Genomic DNA, 27,966 nt, shown 5'->3' on the forward strand with positions numbered 1-27,966 from the left:
CTGCTACACTACCATACCGTATATATGTAAAACTATTTACATTTTTCATCTTAAACATTAAGTGAGTAATGAACAGCTATGGATCTGCGCCAACACCCTTGCCACAATTAAGGATATACAGTAAGTTTCATACTTGATGATAGATAGAACATAGAATATAGAATAGTACAGCACATTACAGGCCCTTCAGCCCGCAAAGTTGTGCTGACCCTCAAACCCTGCCTCCCTTAAATCCCCCCACCTTAAATTCCTCCATATACCTGTATAGTAGTCTCTTAAATTTCACTGGTGTATCTACCTCCACCACAGACTCAAACAGTGCATTCCATGCACCAACCACTCTCTGAGTAAAAAGCCTTCCTCTAATATCCCCCTTGAACTTCCCACCCCTTACCTTAAAGCCATGTCTTCTTGTACTGAGCAGTGGTGCCCTGGGGAAGAGGCGATGGCTGTCCACTCTATCTATTCCTCTTAATATCTTGTATACCTCTATCATGTCTCCCCTCATCTTCCTTCTCTCCAAAGAATAAAGATCTAGCTCCCTTAATCTCTGACCATAATGCATATTCTCTAAACCAGGCAGCATCCTGATAAATATCCTCTGTACCGTTTCCAGTGCTTCCACATCTTTCCTATAGTGAGGTGACCAGAAAGCTACAGATAGGGTGGGTAATATAGCAAGATCCTCTTTTGAATCAGTATGGGTGGAAGTCAAGAAGAGGAAGGGAGCAGTGACTCTACTGGGAGAATTCAATAGGCCCCCTGGTAGCAGCAGAGATACTGAGGAGCAGATTGGGAGCAGATTTTGGAAAAGTGCAAAAATAACAGGGTTGTTATCATGGGTGACTTTAACTTCCCTAATATTGATTGACACCTGATAAGTTCCAATGGTTTAGACGGGGCAGAATTTGTTAAGTGTGTTAGTTACAGGAGCATCAAAACTAAAGCCACAGGGCTACTAAACAGCTTCCTTCCACAGGCAGTCAGACCGCTAAATAGCTGCTCTACCTGACTCTGCTTTGGACACTCTTAACTTGCACTGGACACTTATAACTTGTTTTTAACTGACATGTGGCTGTTGTGTTTTACTATTTATTGTTATGTTTATTATTTAGTATTGCATTTGTTATGTTATGATTGCACTGCTCCTGGGAAACGCTGTCTCATTCTGCCCTGCAGAGCTGATGTACGGTTAGAATGACAATAAAATTTTTGAATCTTGAATCTTGAATCAAGGACAATGGAGGCAGACAGATCAAATGTCTTTGTTCCTGTCATGTGCCTGCCATTTTGTGGAACTGTCTTACGTTCTCCATTTTGTGAGATGAAGTTGCTTTGCTTTCTGTGTTTTAGAATAGACTCAATGATGTTTCAGATAATCTGCTGAACTAGAGATCCTTCCCAAAGAAGTTTTGTGAGGTGTTCTTTGATATAATATAACATGAATTGGGTGAATGTAAGTGTCCGTGCCTGCCTGGAGTGATTCGAGCTGGTTACTGAAGAGAACAAAGAGTCATAAATTACTGATTGTCACTTGCTGGGGAGAGGGCAATAAATGGATGCTGGCCTGGAGCAGAGCCAATAAAAGGTGGTAAAGGTCAGGCACATTACCTACAGCCAATGACACTGGAATGCAATATTTGAATTGGTAAGGAACAAATATAGAAGTGACAAAGTGGACATTTCAAGTGTGCTATCAGTGATAACTCTCTCAAGAGACCCACCATCGCAAGGAAGATACCCTCACAGCAGGGTCTGGTAGAAGAAAGGATCGATCATCTGGCCAATAGAGATCCCCTGTTTTGGTGTTATAAATTGGAAAATTGGTCTGAGTGAGTATTGATACAGAGGGAACAGTAGAATTCATGTTCTAGGCTGTTGGCCTGGGGTCAACATAGTTATGTTGTTTGTGCAAAGACAATAAAGCATGAGCTTCTATTAATTACGGATTGTGTAGTGGATTTCCTAACCTAGTTCCATTGACAGACAATCAACATATTCACACAAAGTGCCAAACATAAATGCCCACAATTACTCTTGCTGTGTTCTCACCAATATTGTACCATAACCCCCATGCTCTTATGTTCTGTATCCTGGCTAATAAGGGCAGGTACCCCCTTTGCCTTCTTCACCAGCTGATTTACCATGTGCTGCCACCTACTGTACATTGATTTCTGGACTTGCACATTGAGTTGTCTCAGTTCTTCAATACCCCCTTGGGCCCCACCAATCATATATCCTACTCTTACTGGAACTCCCAAAGTGCATCACCTCAGACGAAGAAGGATTAAATTACATGTGCCATTACTCTGCCTAACTAACCAACTAATCAATATCATTCTGTAATCTAAGACTATTGAGGACATATGTCAGGTCTTGTCACTTGAACACCGAGCTGTTTACTGGTTTCTGCAGGGAGGTAAATATGTGCTTGGTAGTAGGATCACATTGGAAAGAATGAGGTGCTGAATGAGGAGGCTGATAGGATGGTAGGTGAAGCAAGAGGAGCTTTCAATTCCCTGGCCCCGATCAGCTCATTTTCACCATGGATGTTCAGTCCCTATACACCTTAGTTCCTCATCAAGAAGGCTTTAAAGCTCTCCACTTCTTTCTTGACAACAGACCTAACCAGTTCTCCTCACCACTACCATCTGGGAAATGATACTCAACCTCAATAATTTCACTTTTGACTCCTCGCACTTTCTCCAAACTCAAGGTGTTGCCACGGGCCCCCACATGAGCCCTGGCTATGCCTACCTTTTTGTCGCCTAGGTGGAACAGTCCGGGTTCTGAGCATTCCCTGCTCATGCTTCCCAGCCCTTCCTGTGCTGCATTGACAACTGCATTGGTGCCGCTTCATGTACTCATACTGAGCTTGTCAACTTCATCTTCTTTGCCTCTAACTTAAACCCTGCCCTTAAATTCACCTGGTCCATTTCTGACACCTCAATCCTCTTTCTTGATCTCTCTGCCTCCATCTCTGGAGACAAACTGCCTACTGATATCTTTTATTAACCCACCAATTCCGAGCCCATGTTGACTCTACCTTTTCCCACCCCGCCTCCTGTAAAAATGCCATTCCATTTTCTCAATTCCTTCGTCTCAGTTACATTTGTTCCCAGAATGAGATTTTCCTTTCCAGAATATCAGCGATGTCTCCTTTCTTCAAAGAACAGGGTTTCACTTTCTCCATCGTTGATGCTACATTCCAATCGTACCTTCTCCATTTCCCAGATATCGTGCTCACCCCATCTTCTCACCGCTTGAACAGGAATGTGTTTCCTCTTGTCCTTACCTTCCACCCTATAGCCTCCTCATCCAGCATCAAATTGCTTGCAACAGGATCCTATCACCAAATACATCTTTACCTACCCTTCAACTCTCCAGTTTTCCGCAGGGTTCACTTGCTCCGTGACTCCCCTGTCCATTCATTCTTCCCCACTAATCTCCCTCCCTTCAAGCAGCAGGAGTACAACATTTGCCCATTCACCTCCTCCCTCCCCTCCAATCAGGGCAAAAACAGTCCTTTCAGGTGAGGCAACACTGCACCTTGTGAATCTGCTGGGGTTGTCTAATGTGTCCAGCCTCCTGATTGATCAGACTTGTTGTAAATTGAGGGATTGCTTTGTCAAGCTCCTCTGCGCCATCACACAAAAAAGGTGGCCAACTATTTCAATTTCTATCCCCATTTCCCGTAACGTCATGTTGGTCCATGGCCTCCTCTTCTGCCTTGACGAGTCAGCTCACAGGTTGGAGAAGCAACACTCATATTCTGTCTAGGTAGCCCCCAATCTGATGACATGAGTGTCAATTTCTCTTATTTCTAGTGACTTTTTCCACTCCCCCTTCCCTCGTCTTCTTTTCCCCACTCTGGCATTGATTTCTTATCTTCACCTTCCTGTCACCCCCTCCCCCAGTGCCCCACCTCCTTCCCTTTCTCCCATGAATCACTCTCCCTTCCTATCAGATTCTTTCTTCTCCAGCCCTTTGCCTTTTCCACTTATCACCTCCCTGCTTACCTCGCCTGCCTCCCTAAAAAATTTCCTTCTATTCCAATGGTATTAGAAGTAAACAGAGCAGCACGGAATGCTGGAGGTACACAGTAAGTCATGCACCATCTATAGAGGGAAATAAACAGCCAACATTTTGAGCTGAAACCCTTCATCAGGACTAAAAAATTATAATGAATAGTATGAGCCTGAAACATCAACTGTTTTTACCCCACCATAGATGCCACCTGACCTGCTGAGTTCCTCCGGCATTTTGTCTGAATTGCTCTAGATTTATAGCATCTGCAAAATCTCTTGAGTTTCGAAGAGATCAGATCTCAGTACGGTCAAAATGAGGTGTATTGCATATTAGATGCATTGGACTTTAAAGATCTTTAGAAGATGTTTTTCAAATGTGATCCAAAAAAGGAATAAGTGGGTTAAATCACCTTCAAAATACTAAGAAATGTGCATTCGTAGTTCTTGCTACATCTTTTGAACAGAGAAACAAGCTAATAACATCAATTTCTAGGAAAGATCTCAAAGTGCTGAAGATAAAAATGAGAGCAATCTCCAAAGTCTGATTCTTCTTGGTGAGATAATCCGAAATAGATTAAATTTTTGAAAGGAAAAAAAAATCTGAACCTTAACTGCAAAAAATGAAAGCTGGCAGGTGTGGTTACCTGATAAAAGGTTTAAACAGTGAGTCTAAATTATGCAATTGCAGTTTTGACAATCCGCAGCTCACTAGCAAGTGATAACTCTTGATTACCACATTTGGTATTATGCAAGTAACAATGAACTAATCAAAAGCGAGGCTGGCATTTTACTTTCTGAATATTCTTAATATAATTTCATCTTCTGCAGCTTCTCACCTGAAAAACTTCCTAGACGTGGCGCATTAGTGTCAATCCCATCAAAGAAATCCAATGAGTCCCAGTTATGCTCGGTTGCAAAGCTTATTACTTGAACCTGAAAGTGATAAATACATTTACTTAGAAAACCACATCTCATTGAAAGAGTATATTTCAATCAAGATCCTCAACATCCTAAATCGAAAAGGCAAAATGGCACCAGCGTCCATTGTGACTAATGCGACTTCTTGCAGACAATTCTTCACCTAAACTACTCCTTTCTCTCCTCCTTTTTAAAAATATACTTCTATTACTAATCTGTGTGCAATTGGAGCCTGCAACTTACATATTGATAGTGTGTTTTTGGGCCGATTGAGTGATCTGGTGCATTTGCTTTCTCCGGGAGAATTCAACGTCATCGAAAGCAAGGTTCAGAACAGAGTATGCCTAATGGTAGAGTGCAAACCCATGATCAGCACTAATTCTCGACCAACTCGCCGATTAAGTCCGGTAAGATTGAAATCAATTAGGATGAGAATGGAAGATGAGCTGGTGCATCTCCCTCTCACTTGCTGCTGAAGGAGGAAGGTGCAGGAGTCTTGGGTCTTGGGCAAGGTTTGATTGGCGCAGTTTGTGGATTGGTTTCATTTTCAGAGGATTCTGTGGTTCATGTAATACGTGTTTCTGGTTTCTGGTTATGATGATCTGGGTGCAGGTCAGTGGGAATGGACAGATTAAGTTTGGCATGGACTAGAAGGGCCAAAGGGGCTGTTTCTGAGCTGTAGTGTTCTATGAGTCTATGACTTATGGATGTGCCCTGCATTTTCTGCGATACTTGAGATTTCCAGCATCCTTTATTTTGGTTTCAGTGCAAATCTATGAAGCTCGAGCAATGGATTCATGTTAAATCAATGGTTCAAAAAGGTTCAAACATTCAAAGTATGTGTGCAGGAATCAACTTTGAGATTTGTCTTCTCTAGATAGCCTTAAAATACAGAAAACCATAGAAATAGTTGAAAGAAAGATATCCCAAATTGAAAAGAAAAAGAAACAAAAACTTGCAAACCCCAAACATCCCCAAACCCTCCCTTGCAAAAAAACTAGCAGATCACGCATATGGAGAAACAACAGTAAGAACATCAAACCCCAAACCCCCAGCCCACCATTCAGCAATAAGAAGGAATGGGTGAGAAAGCCAATATGAACTACAGTCCAATCCATAAATCTCAGAATTCCGATAACGTCTCCGAGAGCGTTGGGAACCAGTGACCCTTTTGAGGGAAGCGACATGAACCAGCAGTCTCTCCGAAGGCAACGACTTGAACACAGTAGCCCACTGCAGGGGCAGCAACATGAGCCAGGCGGCCTCTCTGAGGGCAGCAACACGAGCAAGCAGCCCCGCTGAGCGGAGCCACATGGGCCAGTGGCTTATCCGAGGGCAGCAACCCTAGCTGAGCAGCCCCTTCAAGGGCAGTGACACAAACCATGTAATTATATCAGTAATTATATGCAAACTTACTTAATTTGCATACTTATTTGTATGCAGAGCGAACCAAGATAGAAGCAAATGCCTCAAGCCTTAATAATCAGATGAGATACAAGCAAACACAATAGACAAAGCAGAGAGATTCCTTACTTGTATCCCAGCGCCTTCCGGCACTGTGATTTTCCAGATGCAGTTCAAATTGTTGTCGTATGGCTCTGGATAACTCGGAGACAGAATACTCCCTTTACGTTCAGTTAAAACTCCACCACAGGGCACTGAAAGAAAATGGAAACGGTGCAACTAAAGAAAAATGCCTCGGAGTAACAGGGGTATGCATAGAACAGTAATGATGAGCTGCTTCTTGACAACAGCTTATTGAAGATTTATTAAATGAGCTGTTTTGCTATCTGGAGAGATGTGGGTAACATTCAAAACTTTGTAATGCATTCTCTTTGAATAGTTCTAAGTGGTCACTTTATTAGGCACACTTGTACACCTGCTAACGACAGGAGATACTTAACAAAGAAAACAGAAATTGGCGATCTGAAAAATAACCTGTTGTTTTTAAAAAAAGGTATTTAATGAATCATTGAGTTTAATGACACTCAAAACAGTTCCGTTTATTAAATATAATTTAATGGGTACTTGCATTGAATGGAAATAAATGTCAGAGGCTTTGCTCACCCCTGTGTCATTGTTTCTACTGACCGGTAAATGCAAAGGAAATTTGGGAGGGGGGAGCAGCTCTTGTCAGTAATATTGCATGTAAATGCATTATTTTCAGCATATGATTTCACATAGGCATGATTCAAAAAATACAATGTTTTCAAACTTAAAACAGTTTCAAATGAATTGGACAATAGCAGTTTTTGATTATACATCCATATTAATACATTCACATTTCCGAAGCAACTTCTCTAGATTTAAAGGCTCTTTCCTTGTTCATCCTTGTGTTCTAGAGAATAAAGCTTTACTATAACCAATCTCTTCAGAACTTATCCTTGCTGGATTTAGGAATCAGCTTCATATATCTTTAAATGTTGGGTGGACCATTTATGAACAAAGAGGAGCAGATAGATTAGTTCAACTTTCTTCGGCATTACAATGTCTCCAATAATAAATATTGCACGTCTGCTCTCTCCTTTATATTCCACAACTAATTTGAGTGTCTGAACCCATCAAAACCAAAACAGTCACAAGGTAAACATTTCATAATCCAGATTATGCAATGGTCCCTTTTGAACGCTCGTGTCTTGACATTTTAAAGAAGTCACGTTAGTTTTTAAGTACTATTTTCCACTTTGTTCCATTTGTCAGTCAAGCGGCTTTGAGAGACAGATATAAAGTGTTAGCAGACCCTCACCTCTGCACATTAGTGTTGTAGGGAACCCTGCAGAAGAGTGAGCAGTGGGGTTTGCTGGCAACTAACTTGTAGCTCATCTCAGACTTCCACCTTTCATAGAGTACCCGTGGAAGCTCCAGATATTCTGAAGCTAGTATCTAAGTGGCAGCATGCAGTTAGCACAATTCAGCCCACAGAATCCACGTATGTGGTACTAACTTTAATCTCGTAAAATCATAAAACATAGGAACAGAATGAGGCTATTTGACCCATCGAGTCTGCTCTGCTATTCCATCATGGCTGATTAATTATCCTTCTCAACTTTATTCTCCTGTAACCTTTGGTGCCTATACTAATTAGGAACCTATTGAACTCTACTTTAAATATACCAAATGATTTGGCCTCCATAGCCAAGTCATTAAATTGCACAGATATGCTACCCTCTAGTTGAAGAAATTCCTCCTTAAGAGATATTCTTGTACTGTGAAGCTATGAATTTCTGTCAAAGACTCCCTAACTAAAGGAAACATCCTCTCCATGTCAACTCTCTCTCGGCCTTTCAATATTTAATAGGGTTCGATGAGATCCCCTCTCATTCTTCTAAGCTCCAACAAGTACAGACCCAGAGCCATCAAACGCTCCTCGTGCATTCATTCCTGGGAATTAATCTCAGTGTTTCAGGGAATAATGGATCCTTGGCAAGCAATAGTTGGAAATAGTTGTGTAATTCCTCTGTTCAATGCAAAGTAATAATTGTGTCTACACTGAGGGCAAGAGAAGTGCAATGCTACACATACTGTAACAAACAGCTTTGCTCTGGATATGAATAATAGGAGATATTTAGGATTACACAGATAAACTGTGCATCACAGTATTTGGATATGTAATGGTACTTTAAATGATTGATACTTCAGAGAAGTAAGGAGACTCAGAGCATTATTTATCCGAGACTTTCAAACAGTTCCATTCGTAAGCAAACCCCCTATAGGTATTTTTGGAAAACATGCAGAGGAATCCGCCTCCCATGTAACTGAATGAATTTACCTAGAGGGGACAGCCTTGCACAGAGAATTCAAATTGGCAGTGAAAGCTGTGCTGCTCAATACAGTCACAGCTCCCAAGTGCTTTACAGCCTCAGTCAGGACTGAAGTGAAACTTACTCTATGCATTTTCAGCTTTGAATGAAAAGACAGATGATGACAATTATCAGGTGTTTTGACCTGACACCCAGCATAAAACTTGTAATTTTCGTAATAACTACTGTAGTTCTGCAATATCGGTTTGATGCATTGAAGTTAAGCTGAGATGGCAAGAAGAATCCAAAACTGAGTTTTGAACTCTGAACAACAACCTATTGCAGGCTAACATACTGAATGCACTCAAAGCCATGTTATCAAATAAAGCCTGACATTAAGTTGTATGATTGATACTAGAAAAACAGTTTCAAAGTAAATTTATTATCTATGTTTGTGTATGTCACCCTGAGATTTATTTTCTTTCAGGCATTCACAGTCAAACAAAGAAATACAAAATAATCAATAAAATATACACACAGACAAAGACAAGCAACTAAAATAGTTGTTTCATTTCTTCACTTTGTAATATACAGCACTGTGCAAATGTCTTAGGCACATATATATAGTCAGTGAGCCTAAGACTTTTGCACAGTACTGTAGTAATTTTTCGTATAGTACTGTAGTAATTTTTCGTATTGCACTGTACTGCTGCCACAAAAAATACTAATTTTATGACATAGATAAGTGATAGTAAACCTGATTCTGATATGGGTCTCTATTGTGGACTGAGAGTGGGAAGGGGCCAGGAATAAGGGAATCCTAGTTGAAAAGAAGGGAAAGGAGAGGTTTCTTTTTTAAACTAATTGCAAGGAATCAAACGGCCTTGCCTGGTGACTCAGGGATGGGTGTGTCTGGACCCAAGCCACACGCTCCCACCCTAGCACTCCTTCTCTGTCCGACACCCTGACACAGCACTCCACAATCCCCAATTCCAATACTCATTGCTCCCGCCAGATTTATAAATTTGCTCTCCTAAGACTTTAGCACTGTATTATAAATAAATAAATAGTACTGAGTACATGAGTAGTTGTAGAGTCCCTGGAAGTTAGTGCATAGATTGTGTTCAAAGATTAGTTCTGTGTTGAGGTGAGTGAACTTACCCACGATGGTCCAGGAGCCTGATGAGTGAAGGGTAATAACTGTGAGCTATAATGGTGCTCAACAGTGACCCCTTCAAGCCCATCTGTGGAAAGAGCTTAATTTCTCCCTTTTTCCTTTTCACGATGAATGGTGTTCCGTTGAAGATCCTGACCTGGAGTTACACTTAATGCGGTAGTGGGACCAGTTTCCGGGGGCTTACGACTGCTCGCTTTTCGAAATCACAGCGATGCAGCCTAGAAGATGAGCTCAACATTGGAGTTCTGAGGTTTTGTGGCCCTGTGATTCTATGCTGGTGCCACCGACTCACGCATCACAGGAGAAAACGAAACATCAGGAGCAGCAGATCAGCTTTCAGAGGCTCTGTACTCACTGAATCTCTCTCTCCCTCTCTCTCTCTCTCGTTGGTGGAGGAGAGTTTGTTGCTGATTCTCGGGTTGGAGAACTTTTGGAACAAAAAAAACGAAGTGGCAGACTTTATCATCACAAATCTGCGCATTGTTTTGTTATGCTGTGAAAGGGGACGTTTCTTTTCCCTTTATTGGGAGAGAGAGAGCCTGTGGAATGTCGAATTGTTGGGTGAACAATCAGTTTTTGTTGTATTGCCAGTCAAGGTCTTTATTGGGGGATTGCTATTGCGTGCTTGGCAGGTGGAGGCTGCTGCTGTTTTTTGCTTAAGTGGGTAGGGTGGAGGAGGGCCATTGCTTTGTTGCTCTATGCGCATGGGAGAGGGGGAGTAAGGGGCTTTGGGGGATCTAACATTTTAACTGTTGTTCATTCTTTGGAGCACTCTTCTGTCTATGAAGAACAAGAATTTCAGGATATATCTTCTTGTTTGAATCTCCCCTACTCTCAATGGAAAAAGCCTATCCATGTCAACTCGATCTATCCCCCTCATTGTTTTAAATACCTCTATCAAGTCCCCCCTCAACCTTCTACGCTCCAAAGAATAAAGACCTAACTTGTTCAACCTTTCCCTGTAACTAAGGTGCTGAAACCCAGGTAACATTCTAGTAAATCTTCTCTGTACTCTCTCTATTTTGTTGATATCTTCCCTATAATTCGGTGACCAGAACTGTACACAATACTCCAAATATACGTGTGCCAAAGGTGAAGAAGGACAGTCAGAGAATTATAGAACTGGAGGAGGTTTGGGAGATAAGATGAGGTCACAGACACATTAGAAACAAAGGATGGGTATTTTAAGATTAAGGCATTCTAATTCAAATAACAAGGCAATACTTTTCTCTTTGAGACAGAGATCCAAACCTAGATCATAAAATATTGAGGAAGTGGTTTACTACTACTATGTATAAGGATGGAGTACGAGTGTAAGCAAAAATGGCAGGCAAGTGCTTCCCTTGCTAACAAGTCACCTCTCATCCTCCTTTCCTCCATAGAGAAAAAGCCCTAGCTCACTCAGCCATAGGACTGTAAGATACAGCAGCAGAATTAGGCCATTTAGCCCATCGAGTCTGCTTGGCCATTTCATCATTGCTGATGCACTTCCTCTCTCAGCCCCAATCTCCTGCTTTCTTTCCATGTCCCTTCATGCCTGACTAATCAAGAAACTAGCAATCCCTGCCTTAAATATACCCAATGATTTGGCCTCCGCATCTGCCTGTGGCAAAGAATTCCATAGATTCACCACTCTTCGGCTAAAGAAGTTCCTCCTCATCTCCGTTCTAAAAAGACTCCTCTGTATTCTGAGTCTGTGTTCTTCGGTCTAAGACTTCCCTACCACAGGAAACATCCTCTCCACTTCCATTCTATCAAGGCTTTTCACATAAGAAGGGCAGCACCACGTTAAATCTACTCTGTACTCTCTCTAATGAGACAACCAGGGATGAACACAATATTCTGAGTGTGATCTAACCAGAGTTTTAAAGAGCTGCAATATTATCGTGCAGCTTTTTCTGGATTGGAAAGTTTGAGGCTTTTCATTTGCATGAGGAGAATGCTGTGATGAGTTGTTGCCTCAGGCCTATGCAAGGAGAACATTGTAGGCACTGATTTTGGATAAGACAATTGTAAACATGATGTGCATTGTAAATAGTAGTTCTTAGCAAGGTCAGGAATGCAGTGCCTTGTAGCAGGTGATCCTACAAACACTTTGTAGAATGCAATTGATTTTCCTGTTTCCTATTTCCGCTATGTCAAGTGGAAGGGGCAAGACTGTTTGTTGATGGAGATAATCACTGTTAGGCACTTGTGTAATGTATTCATAACCTGCAACTTATCTTTCAAAGTTCAAATGATGCACAGACATGAAGGTCTTCATCAAGGTCTCTCTTGCCCTTTTCTAGTGGATCAGGGTCTTCTGAATAATCAGACAGATTGTGTGCTTCCTAACACCAAGTCTCACCTCCCTTTAATGAAAGCCAAATTCATCTATGTATTCTTGCCTTACTGTGACATATATGGGCTGTGCCTCATCACAGCAAAGTTGTGAAGAATACAGCATGCAATGATACAGAAATTTAAAAAAAATCCATCTTCTGCTCTCCCAAGAAAACTAGTTGAAGACAAATTCAATTATTTCTGAGCTATAAACAAGTTTTACATTATCTTTCTTTAATCAAATCAGCTAATAATAAAGAGAAAAATAAACTTCCCATACATTCCTCAGCTTCTCACCACTCCAATTAACATTTGTTTAATCTGATCTTCTTTGTTTCCTATATAAACCTGCAATTGTTCAACTAAGCATAATGGTACTTTTCATCAAACATGTTTTAATAAATTCATGTTATCATGTCTCTTATTTTTATATCTGGGAGGAAAAGAAGTTTCATAACAGAAGAAAACAAGGAAAAGATAACTTATATAATTATTTACTTCCCAGAAGTCTGCAACCAATAGAAAGTCTCCTCCTCACTTTTCTCTAGCATCTCCCTTATATTTTGTCCCATTTCAGAAGCTTCTATTCTTCAAGTTGTTTTCCTGTCGTGTACAGCTCCAATAATGTCCTTGGCCATGAAGGAAAAACTGTCTGCTAATCAGTATTGAATATGAGTGAAGCCATATTCTTAACCTGCTATCAGGAAAAGCTATATTATGTGCACCTGTACAATATTCAAAGGTTGATACAATCATCTATTACACTTTGCAATGTAAAGTTTATCTAGCACCAAACTCCTAGAAATACAAATTGTTAACATGAAAAAATATTCATATTTATCAGTACAACATGAATCTTTGTCCTGGACTTACATAATTTCCATTATAACTCAAACCAACCTCAAATTTTAATCAGTTTGCAACTGAGATATGTAATGTAACCTATTCATTTGAACAAAATCACCAACCTTGATTGAGAAGTGCAAGCAAGTTGTTTCAAATCATGCTTTTCATTAATTATATATTATTATTAATAATCATTCATTATTAGTTTATATTATATTGTGTTACATTTAGCATTCAGTTTCTAAAATTTCTCGTTATCAGAACATTAATGACAAGGTCTTTCTTGGCACCTGACTCCTTTTAAAGATTTGTTTCGTTTGTCTTACCTACACTGAAACATCAAAACATAGAAAAAAGTGCGTCATTTGCGTCAACAACCCACAGAGTTCAAGGATGTGCAGGGTGCAGCTGCAAGTGTCCCCATTGCTTAAGGTGCCAACACAGCATGCCCACGACTCACTAATCCTAACCCATATGTCTTTGGAATGCAGGAAGAAATTGGAGCACTTGGAGTGCTCCCACTCAGTCACAGGGATAAACTCGGTCTCAGGGATACAATCTCTTTACTGACAGTGGTGGGAATTGAACCTTGAACGCTGGCCACATAAAGCGTTATGCTAACCACTGCAAAATTGTGCGGTCCCGTACCACTTCCGTTAACACACCCTTAAGGAACATTTGCATGCCAGTTTGGAAACTGAGGGATTAAATTATTTGAAAAGTACTTCCAAATGCACGTTCTCCGGATTTAAAGGCTATTCATCCTTGTTCAGATTTGTGTTTTCTAGAGAATAAAACTTTACTATAAAAGATCTCTTCAGAATTAATCCTTGCTGGGTTTAGAGATCAGCTTCATACATTTTCAAAGGATGTGTGGACTAATCAAATAAGAGGAAACATAAAGCAGATCATATTAAAATACTAACAAACTCCTTAAAGTCAGTGATGAGAATTGAGGCACTGTGGAGCGTTGCGCTAACTGCTAAATGACCATATCATATATATGTAAAACTATTTACATTTTTTATCTTAGAAGTTCATAATGGACAGCTACGAATCTGTGCCTAGCATCACACTTGCCAAAATTACTGATTACATATCAAATTCAAGTTTAATCATCATTCAACCACACATGAATACAGCTGAACGAAACTGCGCTGTACTGGGGCTAAGGTGTAAAACATGCACAGCACATTCACAATATGGAGTAAAAACAATCAGACTTGATGTTGATCACAAAATTCTAGAATGACGCTCCAGTGAGGGATTTAATAATATGGATGTATACTCTAAAACATAATGTTCTTTAATCTACAAACATTTAGTACAATAATAATGCATTGAAAATGAAAAGGAATTTTCCCCATGCTAAAACATCAGCTTCACAAGTGATACAAGTGATCACTACTCACCAACACAGGTGGGCAGAGAATCATTCCACTGAGCTAGGGCATTTGGTACAGATGCACACTTAATCCCTGGTGAACCTCGGAGAACATATCCAGGATTGCATTCAAAGACAACCACGGAGCCAACAGCAAAATTATTCCCGATCCGTTTTCCAAACCTTGGCTCAGGTACAGAACTGCACTGGGTTGCACTGGTCCTTGGTACAGCTAAATTGGATTCAAGACAGCATTTAGTATTTGTCTTTTTTTAAAAAAATAACTTCTTCTAAAGTGAAGATAGGATAAGTTTTAAACTAAGCAAAACATTATTTACAGTTCTATGGAGGAGTTATGATAAATGCATTTACAGAAGTATGCTTCAGTAATTGCATTTGTGGCTGACAACTAGGAATAGTATCAAGTCCAAAGAAGAAACATATAAATTGGCCAGAAAAAGCGGCACACCTGAGGACTGGGAGAAATTCAGAGACCAGCAGAGGAGGACAAAGGGCTTAATTAGGAAAGTGAAAAAGAAAATTATGAGAGAAAGCTGGCAGGGAACATAAAAACTGATTGTAAAAGCTTTTATAGATATGTGAAAAGAAAAAGATTGGTTAAGACAAATCTAGGTCCCTTACAGTCAGAAACAGGTGAATTGATCATGGGGAACAAAGACATGGCAGACCAATTGAATAACTACTTTGGTTCTGTCTTCACTGAGGAGGACATAAATAATCTTCTGGAAATAGTAAGGGACTGAGGGTCTAGTGAGATTGAGGAACTGAGGGAAATACATGTTAGTAGGGAAGTGGTGTTAGGTAAATTGAAGGGATTAAAGGCAGATAAATCTCCAGCGCCGGATGGTTGGCATCCCAGAGTGCTTAAAGAAGTAGCCCAAGAAATAGTGGATGCATTAGTGATAATTTTTCAAAACTCCTTAGATTCTGGATTAGTTCCTGAGGATTGGAGGCTGGCTAATGTAACCCCACCTTTTAAAAAAGGAGGGAGAGAATTATAGACCGGTTAGCCTGACATTGGTGGTGGGGAAAATGCTGGAGTCAGTTATCAAAGATGTGATAACAGCACATTTGGAAAGCAGTGAAATCATTGGACAAAGTCAGCATGGATTTGTGAAAGGAAAATCATGTCTGACGAATCTTATAGAATTTTTGAAGATGTAACTAGTAGAGTGGATAGGGGAGAGCCAGTGAATGTGGTATATTTAGATTTTCTAAAGGCTTTTCACAAGGTCCCACACAGGAGATTAGCGTGCAAACTTAAAGCACACGGTACTGGAGGTATGGTATTGATGTGGATAGAGAATTGGTTGGCAGACAGGAAGCAAAGAGTGGGAGTAAACGGGAACTTTTCAGAATGGCAGGCAGTGACTAGTGGGGTACCACAAGGGTCAGTGCTGGGACCCCAGTTGTTTACATTATATATTAATGATTTAGATGAGGGAATTAAATACAGCATCTCCAAGTTTGTGGATGACATGAAGCTGGGCGGCGGTGTTAGCTGTGAGGAGGATGCTAAGAGGATGCAGGGTGACTTGGATAGGTTAGGTGAGTGGGCAAATTCATGGCAGATGCAATTTAATGTGGATAAATGTGAGGTTATCCACTTTGGTTGCAAGAACAGGAAAACAGATTATTATCTGAATGGTGGCCGATTAGGAAAAGGGGAGGCACAACGAGACCTGGGTGTCATTGTACACCAGTCATTGAAGGTGGGCATGCAGGTACAGCAGGTGGTGAAAAAGGCAAATGGTATGTTGGCATTCATAGCAAAAGGATTTGAGTACAGGAGCAGGGAGGTTCTACTGCAGTTGTACAAGGCCTTGGTGAGACCACACCTAGAATTGTCTGTGCAGTTTTGGTCCCCAAATCCGAGGAAAGACATTCTTGCCATAGAGAGAGTACAAAGAAGGTTCACCAGATTGATTCCTGGGATGGCAGGACATTCATATGAAGAAAGACTGGATCGACTAGGCTTATACTCACTGGAATTTAGAAGATTGAGGGGGGTTCTTATTGAAACGTATAAAATTCTAAAGGGATTGGACAGGCTAGATGCAGGAAGATTGTTTCCGATGTTGGGGAAGTCCAGAATGAGCGGTCACAGTTTAAGGATAAAGAGGAAGCCTTTTAGGACCGAGATGAGGAAAGACTTCTTCACACAGAGAGTGGTGAATCTGTGGAATTCTTTGCCACAGGAAACAGTTGAGGCCGGTTCATTGGCTATATTTAAGAGGAAGTTAGATATGGCCCTTGTGACTAAAGGGATCAGGGGAGATGGAGAGAAAGCAGGTACAGGGTTCTGAGTTGGATGATCATCCATATAACCATATAACAATCACAGCACGGAAACAGGCCATCTCGGCCCTCCTAGTCCATGCCAAACTCTTAATCTCACCTAGTCCCACCTACCCGCACTCAGCCCATAACCCTCCGCTCCTTTCCTGTCCATATACCTATCCAATTTTACCTTAAATGACACAACTGAACTGGCCTCTACTACTTCTACAGGAAGCTCATTCCACACAGCTATCACTCTCTGACTAAAGAAATACCCCCTCGTGTTTCCCTTAAACTCCTGCCCCCTAACTCTCAAATCATGTCCTCTCGTTTGAATCTCCCCTACTCTCAATGGAAACAGCCTATTCACGTCAACTCTATCTATCCCTCTCAAAATTTTAAATACCTCGATCAAATCCCCCCTCAACCTTCTACGCTCCAATGAATAGAGACCATGATCATACTGAATGGTGGTGCAGGCTCCAAGGGCCAAATGGCCTACTCCTGCACCTATTTTCTATTTTTCTATGCTTCTATGCAGAATTAAGGAAAATTTACATCAGTATGAAATTAAAGTTGATAATTATGATTTCATTATATGCAAGAGGGGTAGACAAATTTCCTCGAACCGTAAGAATTTATTTTAATGCAAGCCTGCAGAATCCTGTGTTAGTGTTGTCATGTGAGTTTTTTCTTAATATGAATCAACTAATTCAAATATCATAGGGTAAGAATTAGCATAAATAATATGAGTTCTGGAGCACAACACCAAAATGCTGGAGGAAGTCAGCAGATCAGGCAATAAGTTTGTGAGAGTCATTTATAGCTTCAGTTGATCCCTGTGTGGTCTCATCCACTTTGCTGAAGCTGAACCTAAATTTGGGGCCATTTCGTCAAGCACCTTTACTCCGTCTGCCACATAAGGCAGGCATTTCCTGTGGCCACCTATTTTAATTTGATTTCCCATTCCCATTCCAACATTTTGATCCATGGTCTCCTCTCCTGCCACAATGAGGCTGGAGGGGCAACACCTCATATTCCATTTAAGTAGCCTCCAACCTGGTAGAGTTGGTCTCCTGACTTGCTGTGTCTGGGCAGTCTCCTTTCGTCTGGTGGATTTGGTGCTCCTTTCTGGGAAACGCGCTAAGATGGTAGCATGATGTTAATACGCAGCAGCCTCTCCGGTCTCTGGATTTGGGGATTGCCAAACATTATGTGGATTTTCTTGTGTAGTCTGCTTTATTGTGTACTTTTGTGATATCATCTGGAGGAACGTTGTCTCATTTTTTAACTGCATTGCATTTGTGGTTTCTAAATGACAATAAACTGAATCTTGTTTCTTGTAATTTCTCCCCGTCCTTTCTTCTCTCTTTTTCCATTCCCTATTCTGGCTCTCCTCTTACCCCTTCTCTTCACCTCCCCTCCCCACCACCTCCTTCTGGTGCCCCTCCGCCTATCCTTTCTTCCATGGTCCACCTTTGCCTCCTATCCGATTCCTTCTTTTTCTGCCATTTACTCCTTCCTCCTATTGCCTCCCAGTTTCTTACATTATTTCCCTTCCCTATTCCCACCTAAGTTCCCACTCAACTGCTTTCACCTATCACTTGTCAGCTTGTACTACTTCCCCTTGCCCCCCCCCCCCCACCTGCCTATTTTGGTGGTTTCCCCCTTCCTTCAGCCTGGATGATGGGTCCAGGCTCAAATATCATCAACTGCCTATTCCTTTCCATAGATACTGCCTGACCTCTTCCAGCATTTTGTGGTTTTTACTCTGGATTTCCAGCATCTGCAGAACCTCTTGAGTATATCGTTAACTCTACCTGCTTGCTAACTTGCAATGTGAATAGGGGTGGGGGGGGGGGGGATTTGTTTACTAACTCGTTGCTGAACATCAGCAATCTGCTGTAAGTGGTTATGAGAACAGACAGAAAACTGGAAGAAAAGATGAGCACCATGTTTTTCCTCTTTCTTTCGTACTCCTCACTTGATAGCACCCAAACAGGAAGGATAATTGGCAGCAGCTTGTTTTTGATGCTTGTTTAAAAACCCTACAACGAGTCTTTAGAGAAAGATGCAACCGTATTTTAAGGAGCAAAATTAAAACAAGGTTAAAAGTTCCTTGCCAGTTGATCACCTGATTAGCCAACAACGGGAGCATTTTCATAGAATTCTTGTTAACATGAGTTCTTCAGTTCTTGTTCCAATAATCATGAGCAGTTACTGGCTACAGAGCAAGAGCACTTATAGAGTCTTACTACCTATCCTTTAAACAACTGCCTGCAGTCAACGGGGCTTCAATTAACTGAGCAATGTTAACCTCAGAGGCACTTAAAGCAGCAGATGATAAAACCGCTGAAAAGTCCTGATGCATATTCAGTCATATACTAGTTCTCTCTTGTGAAACGATGAAAATCTCCTGGTTTGGACATTGAAATTAAAACTATACAAACAAAGAATGCTTGAATGAGCGGGATTTTAAATTAAACTTTGCTCCCAGTCCATTGTACACCATTTTTAACATAAATGACTATCACAACTCAAAACCAGTGATGTGAGTGAAGCAAACTACGAACTGCATAACCAGTTTCATCTGAATGATAACATAAGAGGAGCAGGAGCAGAACTTCCCAGTTCTTATGAAGGTTCCTAACCCAAAACATTAACTGTCCACTTCCCTCCATTGATGTTACGTGACCTGCTGAGTTCCTCGAGGCTTTTGACTGCATTGATCCAGCTGCCATCATTTGCACTCTCCATCACCTTCAACATCTAACAATTTTCTTCATTTCAACAACAATCCTGATTAATGTAAGGTTAGGTGTTGAAATGAAGGAGATACCTCCCTTTCTTAATGAAATATTTCACTTTTTTAGAACGTGTCATGCAAGGGCCATTATTGGACACCTTAGTTTAATGAGAACAAGAATATCACACTCGCGTTGGCATATCAGGCATAGAGTCATAGAAAAGTATAGTGTAGAAATAGGCCCTTCAACCCTTCTAGTCCATGCTGACCAATTTAAACTGCCAACTCCCAGCAACCTGCCCTGGGACTCTTGCCCTCCATTGATCTACCATCCATGTATTTATCCAAATTTCTCTTAAATATTAAAAGTGAGTTTGTGTGTACCACTTACACTGGCAGTTCATTCCACACTTTCATGACCCTCTGAGTAAGGAAGCTTCCTCTCATGTTCCCCTTAAACTTTTCACCTTTCACCCTTAACCCATGACCTCTAGTCACCCATCCTCAGTGGAAAAAGCCTTCTTGCATTTACCAAGGTAAGGTTACTTAACATGTAGAGAAAGGAAGCCTATTTGGTCTACCTTAATCATCTATCAGAAAGGCAGTTCTCACAGCACAGTACATAACACATTTTGAGTGTTTTTAATACTCTTTCCCTTGTTATTCTTTTGAAGCCTTCTGCTTATAACATCAAGATTTATTTTCCTAACAGCAAGTCAATATTTGCAAAGTAACTTGATTTATCATCAACCATTGTAATAATATTCATGTTTATCTGACAACTACCTTGGAGTTCAATAGTGAAAGGTTTGTTACGCTTCGATTGTCAACCTACCTTGATAAACAAAATGAAATCCTTTGGCTGTTACTGGACCAACTGAGCTGAACTTGATTGTGATCTGGTTACCTGAACTTAAAGGAAGGGACTCTCCTAAATTAAAGATATGCAGAGTAATAGTTAGTTAATGGAATACCTGATGTCACAAACATTAACAGAAAGTTGTTAAAAGCAATTGATATATTCCTTTATGTCAAAATTTGGTACTATGAATGGAAACTAGAGTGAATCAGAAAAAAGCAGTGATGGAAAAGGTGAAACCATAATTATTTCTAGTTTTCAAAGTTCAATTATTATGAAAGTATGTATACAGGATACAACTCCGAGATTTGTCCTCCTGCAAGCGGCCACGAAACAAAGAAACACCGCGGACAGACTGCTTTTTTCTCAAATTTTGCTGGAGCATTGCTTTGCTGTCTGAACAACTAAAGCATGCAGCATGCTCGAAGAATTTAAAAGCACCAATTCATTCACATGAGAGTGCTGACCAAAAAATTAGTGCCTGAGGCTGATTTTTACACCATGCCTCATGAGCCTAACACAGAAGCACTGCTTTGTCACGTTCCATTGAATGTTACATTCTTGAAACACTATTATGCGCTTCAAATGTTTGTAACATTGTTGTTTTAGCAAAAGGACCCAAAAAATGTAGATCAATGGGTGAGTTTTATTTTTGCTGGACTGATCAGTGCTTGCACTAATCCCCATCTTGTGGTCATCACCTGCACCAGCCCAGTCACCACAAACAGTCTTTCCATTCATCGCAAGTTTAAAATGTAATAAAATGTAAATTAAATGAAAAAAAATATCAGGAGCGGCACAGTGACAGAGCTCATAATGCTGCTGCTTCACAGTCCTGATGGTTCTCCATCAGTCCTCACCTCCACTGCTGTCTGCGCTGAGTTTGCATGTTCTCACCATGACTGCATGGATTTTTCTTCACTGTGACCATGCAGGTTAACCGGCCACTGTAAACTCCCTGTCATTTGTTATAAATAGTCCGATGAACATGTTGTAATGTGAACAAAGTCACTGGAAAGTCACTGCTGGTAGATTATAAAGGAGGCTTTTATTCAAACAAAATGAGATACTTCTGAAGGAAGAGGCCTGCTTGACCCAATATTAGATGACATTTTTATATGCTAAGTATCAAAGGACAACTCTATAGTTATAAAGTGTCTACAATGCTTCCTTTGAATTACATATAGTTTTCGCACCTCCTTCTTTGCACTCACAATCCAGGAAATCAGAATGAACGTTAGCCAGCATTGTCTGGTTTTTCAATTACCTACAATCCACAGCTCTAAGAACCAACTGTCCAGGGTTGCATTTAAACTTAATCTACAATCCATGTTCAGTCCTAAAGATTAATTGCTGAAGTTAATATTTTGCAATATCGCATAATTCTAGAATACACCCTGACAGATGGGAACGTGGGGAGAACGGAATTGTATGCATTGAATTAGTGCAGATGGGTGATTTGTGGTCAGAGCGGACTTGGTAGGCCTGTTTCAACATAGTTTGACTCTGTGATTATGAATTGAAATTAAGTTCTAAACACACTCAGTTGATGTAAGGTATGAAAACCATTGATATTAATTTTAATTTTAATGAAGGTTTGCACTCCCATAAAGTTAGTTAAAGTTAAAGTCTGTCCCAAGCGTTAGGGGCTCATCAGGCCAGTGCTTATGCCGGTTTCTGTGGTGTGGTCCCATTAAGGTGAATAAGTCATAAAAGCAATGAACTAGCTTTGGCTGGTGCAAAGTTAAAAGGCAGATACAAAATTCAGCCTAGAACACATCTATGCCTACACTGCAACTAACCCACGATTCTCTATGAAACAGCTGCTTGGCCATGAATATAATGTGACCCATTATCGATTGGGTGATGAGCAATGGAAAAGCACAGTGAAATCTCGCTGCTCTACTGTAAATGGTACTAGATGACTTCCAAAGTCAACTGGAGCAACTTTACAAAACAGTCATTATATTATAGATGCGTATTGACAGACCTGAGCATTTATAAATGCTTTGAGTCACAGAGTCATAGGAAAGTACAGTTTAGAAGCAGGCCCTTTGGCCCATCTAGTACATGCTGAACATCGAACTGCACCAGGATCATAGACCTCCATACCCCTCCCACCCATGTACTTATCCAAACTTCCCTTAAACGTTACTTAAGCTCACTTGGACCACTTGTGCTAACAGCTCATTCCACACACTCGCGACACTCTCATGACCCTCTCATGAAAATGTAAAATAATTACACAAGTTATTATCTAAAGATAAAAGATTATAGGTTAGCTTTAGTTGTCACATGTACATCAAAACATACAGTGAAATGCATCATTTGCATCAAATCAAATCAATAAGGTTTGTTCAGGTGTTTCTATGCTTCCAGTGCCAACATAGCATGTCTTCAACTTACTAACCCTAACCTGTAAGTCTTTGGAATGTTGGTGCAAACTGGAGCACTCAGAAAGAAACCCAAATGATCATAAGACAAACATGCAAACTCCTTACGGACAGCAATGGAAAATGAATCCCAATTTAACACCTGCTGCTGCAACAGTGTTACGCTAACCAATATGCTACCGTGCCTCCTTCCAAATAAAATGCATTCAGCAATATCCAGTGTCCTCCAGGTTCAGAGCTAACAACAATGACTGTTAAGACAACATTGTTAAGGAAACAGCAATGATGAATCCTTCCATATCTGAGTGCAAAGGTATTCCTGAGTCTCCACCAGGGACTTGCATGACTGACAGTAGTGAAAACTGAGAGGAAGCTACTGACACAATGAAGGAAGCCCTGAACACCAACAGAGATGGAAGACCTTTATTGCTGTTCAAATAACCAGTGGCTTAACATGCAGGGACCAGGACCAAAATCCAGAGAGGTGCATAAAATAAAGGTATCTAACTTTAGCAAAGTGAAATATAAAATGGTCACACATGTCATCAAGGAAAAACATCCATATAACTTCATATCTTTAAAGTAAGGTTACTCCAGCGAAATACTGGTTTGTTTGTAATGTACATGTATTTCAATTTCTGTACATATCATTCAAAGTTAATTAATTAAATATTCGCTTTAAGTTTCCACTGATTAAGACATGCCAAAACTTTATTTGTAATTTTGCATTAACTGTATTTATTTTTTAAATGAGATTTACTAGCAATCTATGACTTAATTATTTACCAGATTCCAACATCATGAATGCCTACATTCCATGATGTTTCCATCGCAGCAAAGCACTGCCTGGTGTTATGTAGAGGTGGATACAATGATGACATTTTAAGAGGAATGTGGGTGTATGAAAAATGGAGGTTTGTGGGCTGTGTAGGAGGGATGGGTTTGATTGATTGTGGAGTAGGTTTATATAAGCCAGCACAATATCGTGGGCTGAAACGCCTGTACTGCATTGGACTACTATGTTCTAAATGTTGTCCTTTGATGGTTGGGTTGAGTTGTTCTCCAATCTTGGCAATTTACTTGCAAACATTTCGTCACCATGCGAGGAGACATTGCCAGTACACTGTTTTATATTCTTATCAATCAGTTGATTAGACATCAATTGGAAACTCAGTTGTCCTTTGATTTTGGTTGTTTTAGTATGAGGTATGTTTGAAAAGCCATGGTTGGATTCAATTCTAAACCTAACCTTATTTTATTTTTATATCAGAGTTTGGCACATTTCTGTACAATCATTTACTTTTTATTTGTTTGTTGGTTTTTGGAGAATGTCACATTCATTACGTTTACTGTTAAGGACATGTCTAACTCAGGAAAACTAAGTGCATAGAGCTAACTTGGAAAACGTATTTGGTTCTACTTATGTTTAGGGTAGAGGTGCATCTAGTTTATTTGAGAGCCAACCTGTAATAAATGCTTAAAATAATTAAAAATAATAACTCAAACTGTTATAGGTCTACGTTAATATGCTCTGGCAGTTTTCATTGAATGAGATTAGAATGCAGCTGCTTTATGTCCGACACACAAAATAATAGAGGCACTCAGAAAGTCCCTTCAGTCTCAGCCCAAAACATTGACTGTTTATTTCCCTCCGTGGATGCTGCCTGACCTGCTGAGTTCCTCCAGAATTTTGTGTATTGTTACTCATAATTTCTAGCATTTGCAGAATCTCTTGTGTCTCAGCTTTATGTTCATCTGACTGATAAGACAAAAAGTGCCAAAGTAGAAATGCAGCCAACAAAATAATGTGGTGTACCCCCTATTTATATAAACAGTGCATTTCAGAATCAGAAGTGAATCAGGAATCATTGGCATATGTCATAAAATGTGTTGTCTTTGCTGCAGCAGTACAATGCAATACAAGATAATAGAGAAAACGTGAATTACCATAAATATATATTAAAGATTTAAGTTAAATAAGTAGCGCAAAAGCAAAAATGAAAAAAGTAACGAGATAGTGTTCATAAGTTCAATGTCCATTCAGAAATGGGATGGCAGAGAAGCTGTTCATTGAGAACATTTCTTCAGGCTTCTGTACCTCCTTCCTTACGGTAGCATGAGAAGAGGGCGTGTCCTGGGTGATGGTGGTCGTTAATGACAGGCACCACCTTGTTGAGGGATCGCGCCTTAAGATGTCCTGGATGCTGGGTAGACTAGTGCCCATGTTGGAGCTGACTAAGTTTTCAACTCCTAATCGATATGTAATTGGAATCTCCTGGATTTCAATGTTGTTTTCTCTGAGATAAAATGTAATTATAAAAATATATGACGTCTGTGGCGGTTCCTATCACTGAAATTTTCCAACACCATAGTGAGACAGCCTATGCTATTAAGGTTGCTCCTAATGTCTATTCAGAGAAGGCATCACAGAAATTCAAGAGATGCTGCTCCCAACTATAAATAAGAACTGAGTTGCTATATTCTGCAGTATCAAGAACTCAAAAATTTCCTCTGCCAGCATATTTTATGAACATATTTTTGCAATAATGCCAAAGTAAATGAATGAAATGGTACCGTGAAGAAGAAACAAGGTCCAAATCCCTGCCACACATCACCCATTGACCTTACCTGAGTGAGACCCCGACAGTGAAGTCAACAGCGATGATTGCTGAGTAGGTCCATCATAAACATCAACAACGTCATGAAGGGAAGTCTGAAAAAACACAAACTGGCCAAACACCACTGTCATGGGAACGAAGGTAGAGAGAAGAAAAGAAACAAGAAAAAAATGTTTTACTAATTTAATTAGGCTAATGCTGCATAAAAGCTCATAAATCAAAAGCATATATCAATAGGCAACACCATCAAATAATGTTTGACGAGAATTGGCAGATCAATTGAGTAACTACTTTGGTTCTGTCTTCATTAAGGAGGACATAAATAATCTTCCGGAAATAGTAAGGGACCGAGAGTCTAGTGAGATGGAGGAACTGAGGGAAATATATGTTAGTAGGGAAGTGGTGTTAGGTAAATTGAAGGGATTAAAGGCAGATAAATCCCCAGGGCCTGATGGTCTGCATCCCAGAGTGCTTAAGGAAGCAGCCCAAGAAATAGTGGATGCATTAGTGATAGTTTTTCAAAACTCCTTAGATCCTGGGTTAGTTCCTGAGGATTGGAGGGTGGCTAATGTAACCCCACTTTTTAAAAAAGGAGGGAGAGAGAAACAGGGGAATTATAGACCGGTTAGTCTGATATTGGTGGTGGGGAAAATGCTAGAGTCGGTTATCAAAGATGTGATAACAGCACATTTGGAAAGAGGTGAAATCATCGGACAAAATTAGCATGGATTTGTGAAAGGAAAATCATGTCTGACGAATCTTATAGAATTTTTTGAAGATGTAACTAGTAGAGTGGATAGGGGAGAGCCAGTGGATGTGGTATATTTAGATGTTCTAAAGGCTTTTGACAAGGTCCTGCACAGGAGATTAGTGTGCAAACTTAAAGCACACGGTATTGGGGGTATGGTATTGATGTAGATAGAGAATTGGTTGGCAGACAGGAAGCAAAGAGCGGGAGTAAACAGGACCTTTTCAGAATGGCAGGCAGTGACTAGTGGGGTACCGCAAGGCTCAGTGCTGGGACCCCAGTTGTTTACAATATATATTAATGATTTAGACAAGGTAATTAAATGCAGCATCTCCAAGTTTGCGGATGACACGAAGCTGGGCGGTGGTGTTAGCTGTGAGGAGGATGCTAAGAGGATGCAGGGTGACTTGGATAGGTTAGGTGAGTGGGCAAATTCATGGCAGATGCAATTTAATGTGGATAAATGTGAGGTTATCCACTTTGGTTGCAAGAACAGGAAAACAGATTATTATCTGAATGGTGGCCAATTAGGAAAAAGGGAGATGCAACGAGAACTGGGTGTCATTGTACACCAGTCATTGAAGGTGGGCATGCAGGTACAGCAGGCGGTGAAAAAGGCAAATGGTATGTTGGCATTCATAGCAAAAGGATTTGAGTACAGGAGCAGGGAGATTCTACTGCAGTTGTACAAGGCCTTGGTGAGACGGCACCTAGAATATTGAGTGCAGTTTTGGTCCCCTAATCTGAGGAAGGACATTCTTGTCATAGAGGGAGTACAGAGAAGGTTCACCAGATTGATTCCTGGGATGGCAGGACTTTCATATGCAGAAAGGCTGGATCGACTAGGCTTATACGCACTGGAATTTAGAAGATTGAGGGGGGATCTTATTGAAACGTGTAAAATTCTAAAGGGATTGGACAGGCTAAATGCAGGAAGATTGTTTCCAATGTTGGGGAAGTCCAGAATGAGGGGTCACAGCTTAAGGATAAAGGGGAAGCCTTTTAGGACCGAGATGAGGAAAAACTTCTTCACACAGAGAGTGGTGAATCTGTGGAATTCTCTGCCAGAGGAAACAGTTGAGGCCGGTTCATTGGCTATATTTAAGAGGAAATTATATATGGCCCTTGTGACTAAAGGGATCAGTGGGTATGGAGAGAAAGCAGGTACATGTTTCTGAGTTGGATGATCATCCATGATCATACTGGATGGCGGTGCAGGCTTGAAGGGCCGAATGGCCTACTCCTGCACCTATTTTCTATGTTTCTATGAGAAACAATAGTTGCCATTTATCCTGAAATTGATGTTCTGCAGCCTGTGGAGCAAATCCATGGCAATTAGGGGCTAGGATTATCACAAAACTGAGAGAGTAATACAGAAAGAAGACTTCAAAGATTCAATATTCAAAATACATTTATTATCAAAGTATGTATGCAGTATAGAACCCTGAAATTCATCTTCCTGCAGAGAGCCACAAAACAAAGGAATACCATGGAATCCTTTCAAAGAAAGCATTAAACATCCAGCGTGCAAAAAATGAACAAATCACACAAAGGGCCAAAAAATGAGTGAAGTACACACAGAATTTTAAGAATCAAAACACAGAGCACTTGAAACAGTCCAGGAATGTTCAGTTTCATTCAGTTCAGTTCAATTTACTTTGATTTTATAGAAGTTCTTGGATTCATAAGCATTCACTCTGGGTTTTTTTTGCTCAAAATACGTCATCTTTGAATTAATTACTGCTTCCATGATAGAATGTGCACTTTAAAAGTGAGGAAAGCAATTAATAGGGACATTATTTGTAAGGAACCCTCTGGGAATAACAGTAGGAATATAGGCCCCATTTCAGAGAACTTACCTCTGCATAAGATAAAGAAGGCAATAG

The 27,966-nt window shown here is 40.4% G+C and overlaps 1 protein-coding gene across 1 annotated transcript in view; it reads right to left on the minus strand.

The window, feature by feature from the left end:
- csmd3b (CUB and Sushi multiple domains 3b) overlaps nucleotides 1-27,966 on the minus strand; it is a 2,186,187-nt gene that overhangs the window by 224,622 nt on the left and 1,933,599 nt on the right. The window contains exons 32-36 of the mRNA XM_059983996.1: nucleotides 25,343-25,456; nucleotides 20,298-20,393; nucleotides 14,444-14,647; nucleotides 6,480-6,604; nucleotides 4,865-4,961 (exon numbers count right to left, since the gene is read on the minus strand). Of these exons, the coding sequence (XP_059839979.1) occupies nucleotides 4,865-4,961; nucleotides 6,480-6,604; nucleotides 14,444-14,647; nucleotides 20,298-20,393; nucleotides 25,343-25,456 (636 nt within the window). The remainder of the gene's footprint in view (nucleotides 1-4,864; nucleotides 4,962-6,479; nucleotides 6,605-14,443; nucleotides 14,648-20,297; nucleotides 20,394-25,342; nucleotides 25,457-27,966) is intronic.

This window comes from Hypanus sabinus, chromosome 1 (assembly GCF_030144855.1).
Source record: "Hypanus sabinus isolate sHypSab1 chromosome 1, sHypSab1.hap1, whole genome shotgun sequence".
Lineage (NCBI taxonomy): Eukaryota > Metazoa > Chordata > Chondrichthyes > Myliobatiformes > Dasyatidae > Hypanus > Hypanus sabinus.